The 10,111-nt window shown below is 41.5% G+C and overlaps 1 protein-coding gene across 1 annotated transcript; it reads right to left on the reverse strand.

Annotated features, from left to right (window-relative positions):
* Positions 1 to 1,143: 1,143 nt before the first annotated feature.
* Positions 1,144 to 5,830, reverse strand: LOC123061512 (protein SEH1). The gene is made up of 8 exons (XM_044484636.1): positions 5,555 to 5,830; positions 4,915 to 5,026; positions 3,652 to 3,752; positions 3,364 to 3,441; positions 3,024 to 3,179; positions 2,606 to 2,718; positions 1,970 to 2,096; positions 1,144 to 1,667 (listed from the first exon to the last, which is right to left on the reverse strand). Exons 1-8 carry the CDS (start codon positions 5,696 to 5,698, stop codon positions 1,527 to 1,529), a joined length of 972 nt encoding a protein of 323 aa, XP_044340571.1. The 5' UTR covers positions 5,699 to 5,830; the 3' UTR covers positions 1,144 to 1,526.
* Positions 5,831 to 10,111: the final 4,281 nt, after the last annotated feature.

Below are 10,111 nucleotides of genomic sequence, written 5' to 3' on the forward strand. Positions count from 1 at the left end.
TATGCAAATCATATCATATGAAATTCCTACACACCAATGGAGGCCTTTCACAAATTTCATATTCTTGTGATATTCCTATCATATGAACTAAAGGAGGCGTGAATGGGGATTGAAATGTGGTCCTAGACGCATCCGGTGCTAGTAGGTATTAGTATTTCCCAATTTCTAGTGCGTAAATCTTTGTGATGATACGCAAGAATCTAACAATAGCGACGCACCAGTAGCACGTGATAGCAATATGGCTGCCCGCTTTCAATGATGCACGCACATCAGCGTTTCCCGAAAAGACTTTCACAAGAAAGAAAGAGAAAAAAAAATCAATCAATTATTAGTATACAAGATAATATCCAGCACCATCAGTAGCATAAACTTGTGGCTGGCGCCAGTCACATTCCAATAGCTTAAGCGGAACGCTTCATAGCTTCCAATCAGTGTTCTAGAACACGATATGCAATCCATCCTAGGATGGATGGATGGATGATACTGTTCAAGGACCACTTGTGGGCTCAACCTACGGGCCAATATACAAAATATACCCTTTGGAACATGGTGGCAATTACACCTGGTTACGTATTTTATTTTCAAAAATGTCAGAAAATGTCAAAACGTTCCAAAACTTTTTCCCAACAAACTTGAGATGTCGTTTCTGGTGTACAGAAATATTCTGCAACGAAATATTCTCTGACAGAAATGACAAATATTCTACGGCGTATATAACAACAAATTTGTTTTTTTAAGTCCACAACAACATGAAAGTTATTTCTTCACGAAAGTTTTCATACAAGTGCAACAATAAATCTACTTTGTTCGTAAAAAGTTTCAGATTTTTTTGACTTTCTTACAAATTACTATTTTAAAAAATCAGGTGTAATTACACCCAAGAGCCATTCAAATGAGTAAACAAACATAGTAAAATGTATCTATATACATCTTATTCAGAAAAGGTTAAAATATCTTATACTCAAAACTATTTATGAACAGAGGCAGTACTTGTTTATATTCAAAACTGATTAATGACATTTATTATCTAAGAGAAATGTAAAATGGATCTTACTCATAACTCATTTTCCATATCCCAATTTTGACACTGATTTTGGGACCAAGGGTGTATTTCATATGTGGTATATACGACACCGAACACTATTTCAAGACTGTGAACTGATTTGTTGACAGTTGAATAAAATAAAGTTAGTCAGCAGGCTAAATTGTTTACAAGAGAACAGATACATTATCAACTGTGGACCATTTTTTTCCCATCACATGGCCATAAAGAACAGCTACATCATCAACCAGATAAGGATAACAGGTACATCATGCATTCATGGTTGAGGAGCCTAGTTTTGTCAGGGCAAAGCCAACCATGCATGCGCTATACCTTCCACACAAGACAACATAAAGAAACCTTGCAGAATTGTGAACAGATAGCAACCACAATTTGGGATCCTATCTTCATGTTGTAGAGCTATTAAGGCATTTAAGTTTGCTTTGTGCCTGCAATTTGGGATCCTATTTGTTGTGAACAGCCCTTACTGGTGTGACCCATTGCAGTCAAGCACAGCCTGCTCATGCCAAACTCCATTTAAGTTGGCTTGCCATAGCCTAACCATGCCATCCACTCCGGTCGATGCGAGCGTCATACCGCCCATGTCCCATTCCAGTTGCCATACCTAGTTGGATGTCAAATGCAAGTGAGCTGAGTAATAATACATAATACATAATGATGATGATGATGATTACAGAAAAGTAGCTTAACACAGTGAGATCTATCCCAAGAAAATGAGACGGGCTGGAAAACAACAGTTAAAGCTTTCTTTCTCCTTGACGCATGCCATGGCTATACCAGCGTTATTCCTCTATTACGTAGCAGATTTGCAACTATTCAATTGCAGGGATTATAAATACCACCATGTTCTCGTAAAGGGCACGTTAACATGAAAACAATTTCAGGCAAGTTGTTTCTCGTTCATACCTCCCCATTGTGGCTGGGAAGTACAGCAACATTCTCTGTTGACAGTCTGCCGTCAGATTCAGGGTTGAAGCCTACATGCCACACTGCAATGCCTTTGCAGGTTGCAACTGCTATCATCTCATATGGTCTGAAAATTGTTGCAAGAGCATAGCAATATTATGGTAAAACAACAAATTGTCAGGACAAACACAAACAACCAATAATGAAATAATGCATATCGATATAAGCATAGCAATATGATGATCTACCCAATTGACATGCTCTTTCCAAGCCCATCCTAGCACCAACCCATCAATTACCACCCTTACGCCTGAGTTCAGCTTAATTATCAAGGCATGCAAGTTCAAGTCGAGCATTATGTCAAGACATATACTTGAAGCTTGTGGTCCATCAAGCAATGGTGGATATGCGAGTGAAGAAGCTATCACGAGAAATCTTCCCATACTGGTTTCAGGGAGAGAAAATTGAAATATTTCATCAAGCGAAGAAGATTAAAGAAGGTTTTCAACTTGGAGCGAGGATTGTGAAGAGGCCCAAGGAGTTATCAGTGATTGTGGAGCTAATCATCTTGGGGATGAAAGAGCAAACTATTCATAGTGGAATGGGCTTGTCGTGTTTGCTCAAGATAGGGCTAACCTGCCAATGTTAGGAGCCCATGCTAGAGCATGTACTCTCTCCCCCTTATCCTCCGGTGAACCAAGTTCAATAAGTGGAAGCCAGCGCTGGTGAGCTTCTTCAAACTCCCAAATCTGTTTACCATTTCAAATTAGAATATTACCATAGACAAAATACCAGTTCATGAACTACGAAACACGAAAAGTTGGTTGCTCATCACTGCAAAGCCAAAGCGACATCATATGCATTTGCATTCAATTACTCTTTGTAGACTTCATCACTTCAATTCACAGTCATCACCCTAATAACAGCTCTTATTTCATTTTTCTTCAAAAGCAAGATAATATAAGAAAACTGTGATTATTGCTGGGATGAAGTTGCAGAAGTTTTATAATTTCCATGTTGAGCGCACAAGAAACAATGAAAACAGTCCACGAACCTTGCAAGAGTTAAAGTTTGGAGAATCCGAATTGAAACCAATAGCAAAACTAGCCTGCTGGCCTTCACCTCTTCTTGGACTCCATGCAATTGATGCAGAAATGCATGCTGGCTTCCCAATTCTGGAAACAGGATCGGTAATATTCTGTAGCTCTGCCTGAAGTTATTGTTAGGAATCAGAATTGCTCTAGTTTTTCAAAACAGAAAAATGGCGACAACACTTTGAATGATGAAATAATGGGTTTGCTAGTTTAGATTAACAAGAGATTCATCTGCAGTAGAAAGGAACTAAAATGCAATTATTGAGAACGTTGACAAATGAGAGCAAAATTTAGATGAACCTGAAGCTGCCACTTGTCCAATTCCAACGAATCCAAAAGTTCATAGACTTTCACTTGACCATCTGAGTATGCAATAACCTAAAAAGACCAGCAAGAGTTACTACTAAATAATGATGCACATGCAACGAAGAGTCCATAACAGTGAGAAAGCTTTGGAAAATAAGAATAGAACTTCTAGCATGGTCAACACAATGAAACAACGCACCACTTCAGCACAGGCTAGTTTACAACTTGTTGCATGTGAGAAGTGAAATGAAACTGCTGGTTTACGAATCAGGGGTAACTCACCATTTTCAGACTTGACAGCAGCACACCAAACTGTACATTTAGGATGTGGGAACTGCCACCCTCAAAGACTTTACATTTTCTCCAGATTGGAAGTTGATCATCTGTTAGTGGAAAATTCTTAGTGAGGGCCTTGCCTACCAGGTTCCATTATTGAAGAATAGGAAGGGGATGAAATACAGTAATGACAAGCGTACTACGTATATTTCCATAATTATATAACATGAAGCAGAATGCAGCTTTGATGTATAGAAATCCAGAGCTGACGAAAACAATGAAGCTTAAAGGTTGTTTGCATGATTACCTTCAGCAAAACTGATTTCTTTACATATATACGTTAGCCAAGACTGGATTAATTAATAAGTTCTTTGGTACATACTACTAGATTTAAGATTTCTCGATTAAGTTATCTTAGAAAATGTATATAAGTAGATTTTTGCAGGACCGGCTGCTTGAGATTTAGAAGTTGATGTTACTGGTGTCAGAGAAGCAAACAATGTTTTTCGTTGTTGCAAAACCAAAAAAGGGCAGCCCGGTGCACATAGCTCCCGCTTGCGCAGGGTCCAGGGAAGGGTCCGACCACTTTGGGTCTATAGTACGCAGCCTTTCCCTACATTTCTGCAAGAGGCTGTTCGTTGTTGCAAAACCAAATTTGGTAAAATTAGTCATATGTTTTAAATATTCAAGATCTAAGCAGCGCCTTAAGTCGCATAAAGGCCAGTTTGGGATTACATGATATGTTGCATTGTGCTGCAAAGTCTAGTGAAATATTCCTATTCCAGTTTTTAAAATGAGTTTGATGTGTCAAAAAATAATAATAAATAAATAAATTTGATTTGGATCTACTCAATAGTCAGTATTGCACATGACAGAGGGGTAAACTAACTGAAGTGCTTCAGATGTACTGGTAGTCAGTACTGGACATGTCAAGATGACATGCAAATCCAATCCCACGTTTTTCCTATTCCTGCATTTGGGAAATCCTACGAAACAAAGAGTCCCTAATTGGTTGTCAGTACTGAACGGATCCTAGCCCAAGTACTATTCTGCATGTATATTTTCATGGGAAAATTGAGCTAGTAACGAAGACGGAGAGGCAACTAAAACAAGATCAATGATTGCTGAGTGGTCTCCAAATTCATTCTCATCAATGCATAAGCCCCTTCAGACTTCTCAGTACAAAAGATAATAACAGCACAACTATCCCCATCTTGAAAGTGCAAGATTGTTAGAAACATATAATAAGATAGAACAAGAAAAGCTGACCTTCAGCAATCTCCTCCCACAAAGACAGTGTACCGTCAGCACAGACACAAGCTATAGCATCCCCGTAGTCCGGAGGAAGCCAGACGACAGCCACTATGGCATGCTCATGGGCCTGCTCCCAAGACCAACCACATTACGAAACAAGTCTCACTTAGTACACAAGAAACACCAAAAGGAAGATACAATGGTTCAGAAAGATATGGGATATATGCTTTTCCAACGCCCATAGTACTCCATCTCCAGCATAATTTCTACGCAAGTGCCAACATCACATCAGCACACTGATCTTTACAAATAGAACCATTCAACAGAATGTGCAGCCAGTTTGGTGCATCAAGAATGCAGAAACACTCCAGTCTCCACATGCAAACTAATTACCGCATCCCAAAGCAATAACTTGGTAATCGTAGCCCTACGCAACGAGCCACATGATATTGCCGTATTACGCACGAAGAATCGAATTCTAGCAAAAGGCTCTAAACTTGCACTAAATCTTGACGAACTCATGAGAAATACTAGGTCAGTACTAAACCACCCGAGTGGAAGCGAAAGGACGAGACGCTGGGTGGGTGGGTGCCATGTGAGGTTTTAGGGTTTCCGTGTTTAAGGTGGTGGGCTGGTGGTGGTGTGGGAGACTGACCTGCCACTTGGAGGAGGGGGACGGCTGAGAATCGTAGACGGAAACGGACCCATCGACGGCGCCGGCGGCTAGGCGCCGGCCGCAGTGGTTCCAGCCGCAGCACGCAGCTCCAGGCCCCAACTGAGCCACCTTATGATCCGCCATTCCCGCCTCCCTTCCTCACCTGAGATGTCGTGCTCGTCGGCGGCGGCGGCGGCTTCGGCTAGAACGTGCGCCTGCACAGAGTTTTGCGCCGACCCGGTTGTTGTTGTGTCTTGTGTTCGGGGACGAGGCCTGGCGGCCCAGGTAGACGTAGTTGTTTGTTGGGCCTGTAGGGCAGTGGTAGTGACACCGAAATGAAGGTCCATGAAAAACGTTTTAAAATTCTATAAAAATAAATGAATGTCTCAAAAAAATGAAGGTTGTTCCAAAAAAGTAAAAATGAAGGTTGTCCATATCATTCTAGTTTATGTTCCCTAATCAAGATAGAGACACAGTTCAACTCATATATTTTTAAGACACAACAGCATAGACAGAATATAAGTGTGAGAAACTACACAGCATTAGCAACACTTGTAATGTGCATCACATGAGAACATAACTGTTTATACAACTTAAACTGAAATCAACATAGAGCAAGAAGTTAGAACAGCAATCCAGTTAAAGAAATATGTTTAAAACATACCTGTTGCGTCATTGGAGTTTCAGTTGGATCCTTCAAATTCGAAAGTAGTTGGTATGAGTAAATACAGTGATGCAACAACAAAGGAGTATGGACCATAGCTACGGAATCTGACCTGAGAACAGTTGCTCTTCTGCTTTAAACGTGGAGTTTGGGTTAGCTGTGGTGGTCTTCGCGCTTTGGGCATTACAAACTGCTCGTGTGGGGGTACTTTGTGGTGGACATGGTGTTTTGTCACTATAAGTGGATTACTATCCGCTGGGGTTGCGGTTAGATGGGTTGTAGCTAGTTCTCTGCCCAACAGTGTAAGTGTGCAATCTGGAAGAGTCTCGATTATGTGTGGTGGGGCTAGTTTGTGGGCTAGTACAACCATGGTTCTATCTGCATCGACGGGTAGCACTATCTTTTGTGAAGAACGGGTTTTTTCTTCCTTAGATACTGCCATCACCCCCTCCAATTCAAATGGCTGATAAATAAGAAAAGAAATTGAATGTACAGACATTGTATGATAGACAGATGTGGTAATTCACATATATGTTGTCTAACCAAACAGGACAGCATGACACAATTTCACATATATGATGCCTAACTAAACAGGATAGCATGACACAGTTTCAGATATATGATGGATAACTTAACAGGATATAATGGCATAATTCAACATATGATGAGTACCTAAACAGGATGACATGACAAAATTATATGATGTCTTTCTAAAATAGGTTGGGGTGAAATAATTCACATACATGTTGTCTAAGTATACAGGATGGCATGATATAATTGACATAATTGATTCATATACTAAGCAGCTGGCACTCGCATGTATGATCTCTAAACTAAGCAGATAGAATTCAATATTGTGCATATGATGTCTAAACTAAGCAATGCAAGACACCATATGCATCATATGAGAAATATAAACATTGCAACTTAGAGCATACACCTCAGGTGGGATATAGGACTGGTCACCTGTCTCTGAATCCTCATCTGAGGAGCTCCCTGTAACCATCGAGATATATGCTTCAACAGGTACCATTGCTTGCTCTGAAGACCTTGTTTTCACTCCAGATTTTTCTATAACCGGCTCAAATGGATGATACACATGAAGAGTAGTTCAATATACACAGATTGTCGACAAATGGAATATGTAATGAAAAAAAAGATGGCATGAGATAATTCACATATATGATGCCTGACTTCATGGCGGTGCATAATTCACATATATAATAACTGGCTGAAAAACATGGCATTGCATAATTCACATATCTGATATAAAAAGAAAACAAGAGGCATTCACACAAAGCATGTCTAATCTAAGCAGATGGCATGGCAATGCAAGACATCATATGCATGATATGAGCAATATAACCCAGCCAAGTTAGAGCATGCACCGGAGGGGATATGACTGGTCATCTCTCTCTGAATCCTCCTCTGAGGAGCCATCTGTAACCAGCAAGAAATCTGCATCGACAGGTAGCACTGACTGCTCAGAAGACCTTGTTTTCACTCCAGATTTTCCCATGACCAACTCAAATGGCTAATGCACAGGAAGAGTAGATGAATGTATAAACATTGTTGACAAATGGAATACATTATGGGAAAAAATATGGCACGATACAATTCACATATACGATGACTGGCTAAACAAGATGGCATTGCATGATTCACGTATATGATGCCTGGCTAAAGAAGATGGCATTGCATAATTCCCATATACTCCCTCCGTTCCTAAATATTTGTCTTTTTAGAGATTTTAAATGGACTACCATATACGGATGTATATAGACATATTTTAGAGTGTAGATTCACTCATTTTATTTCGTATGTAGTCACTTGTTGAAATCTCTAAAAAGACAAATATTTAGGAATAGTGGGAGTATGATATAGAAACCAAACAGGTGGCATTCACACAAAGCAAATCTAAACTAAGCTGATGACATATAAGATGTATAATGTAAGCAATGCAAGGCGCCATATGCATGATATGACCAACATCAGCATGCCAGGTTAGAGCAAACACCTCAGGTGGTAAACAAGCGTGGTCGGCTCCTTCTGAATCTCCATCTGAAGAATTATCTTCCTCTGGAATACAATCTGGAAATGCAGGAGGGGGGCACTTCGCCCACCATGGAGCGGCGTCTGCATGACATTATATGCGCACGCAACGGTCTTCTCTTTTTCTCTACATGTTCAGTACAATTATGTACAATATCTGACATGCATAATAATAAAAATAGTTAGATTTTGTAAGGCCTAAGGGCTGCATGCAAAATTCAAGACTGATGGTAGCAAACGAGTGGATGGATCCAAAACTAATGATAGCAGGTAGATTATAGCTTCAGTTTAAAAAGATAGACAGTGAATCATCTATTGTTTGTTGCCCACCCAACATGAACCACATAGAAGACCCCAGATGAACCAGATAGTAGACAGATACTATTCATTGCTGGCTCGATATGAGACCCATGGGCAATTCAAAACTCAAGATTGAACGATAAAGTAGCAGGTAATAATAACCGATGTATAACGTAAGCAAACACAAAAGACTGCGACATCTCTTCCGGAACTGTGTAGTCCTCGGGTTCATCTGCTCAGTCGATGATGGTAATGCAGTTGGCGTGGCTGCCGGCAACGGGGAAGATGATCTGAGGCGGCAAAAGGAAGTTTGCAGGGGGGATCTCTGCTGCAGTGAACGCTTCTATCGATGGTGCACCTCAGGTGGGGTGGATGACGGCACGACAGGAGCAGGACATAACACATAGAGTTTTCTTTGATGCCTATCTGAAAATGAAGTAAATCTATAAGGGCTCCTTAGAATTGGAGGATTCTATAAACGCAGGGACAGGAAAAACACAGGAATAAGATAGGAATGCACGTGCAAAACAGAGCATTTGGAAATATAGGATTTCAGTCAACCTGGGTGTTTGGCTCACATGAATTGGAAGAACAGAGGAATGGAGAAACAAAGTGATGCGACGAGTGTACAACCTCTTTCGCATAGCCTTGTGGACCTCGGCATCATTGGGTTGGACGTGGAGGATGGTGATGATGCTGGTGTGACTGTCGGAGGCGGGGACGAAGATCCGAGGCCTCTGGAAACGGCGCCGAGGGTACTACTCCGCTGTGATGGATGGTTCCGTTGTTGGAGCAGCTCCACTAAGGTGTACGACGACGAGGCTGAAGCATGACAAGACAGACAACGTTAATCTGAAGTGGGACCCTAATATCATCTTCAATAGATGATGTAAAATACATCACCAAAAAGTGCTAGATGTAAAACGCATCAGCCGCGCCACGGCCGCTCCGACAAATGCTGTAAGTACTGTTCACTCTGAACTTAACTGAAGAAAATGAACTTCACAGTTGAAACTGAATTTTACTGTTGAAACTGATTGAACTAGTAACAGAGCATTGCAATAGATGTTTAGGGCATTCGAGCACTAGTAGCAGAGAAGCAGTGATCTAAATTAGCAAACGCTCGAGCAGGGAACGCACTAGCAGAGAGCAAGTCGTGCAGTAGCACCGCGAGCGAGTGCTAAAGCAACAACTCCTGTAGCTGCCGGAGGTCATGCAGCAGCAGCAGCAGCGCAAGCGAGAGCAAGAGCAGAGCAGCAGCACGAACAAAAGCAGGAGCAGTGCAGCAGCATGACCGACAACAAGAACAGAGCCGCAGCACGAGCGAGAGCCAGAGCAGCTGCAGATAGTGCCGTTGTGGAAGTTGCCGCCGAGGAAGCAACGACATGGGGGAGAGACGCCGTGGATGATGTGGCCGGCGACGGCACCGTCGATGGAGACACGCCATGTCTACTCGGTATCGAGCACCGGCAGCCCCGTGAGATCAAATAAAAGATAAAATGCAGCGGTGAGTGCAGAACCTCCTTGGTGGCGCCGAGTTG

The sequence above is a fragment of the Triticum aestivum genome, chromosome 3A (assembly GCF_018294505.1).
Source record: "Triticum aestivum cultivar Chinese Spring chromosome 3A, IWGSC CS RefSeq v2.1, whole genome shotgun sequence".
In the NCBI taxonomy this organism is placed as follows: domain Eukaryota; kingdom Viridiplantae; phylum Streptophyta; class Magnoliopsida; order Poales; family Poaceae; genus Triticum; species Triticum aestivum.

Coding starts and splice junctions, on each gene's coding strand:
- LOC123061512 (XM_044484636.1), bottom strand. CDS start 5,698: ATGGCGGATCATAAGGTGGCTCAGTTGGGGCCTGGAGCTGCGTGCTGC. Junction 3,180..3,363: donor TGGACAAGTGGCAGCTTCAG/GTTCATCTAAAT, acceptor CAATAACTTCAG/GCAGAGCTACAGAATATTAC. Junction 2,097..2,605: donor TGGGCTCCTAACATTGGCAG/GTTAGCCCTATC, acceptor AACAATTTTCAG/ACCATATGAGATGATAGCAG.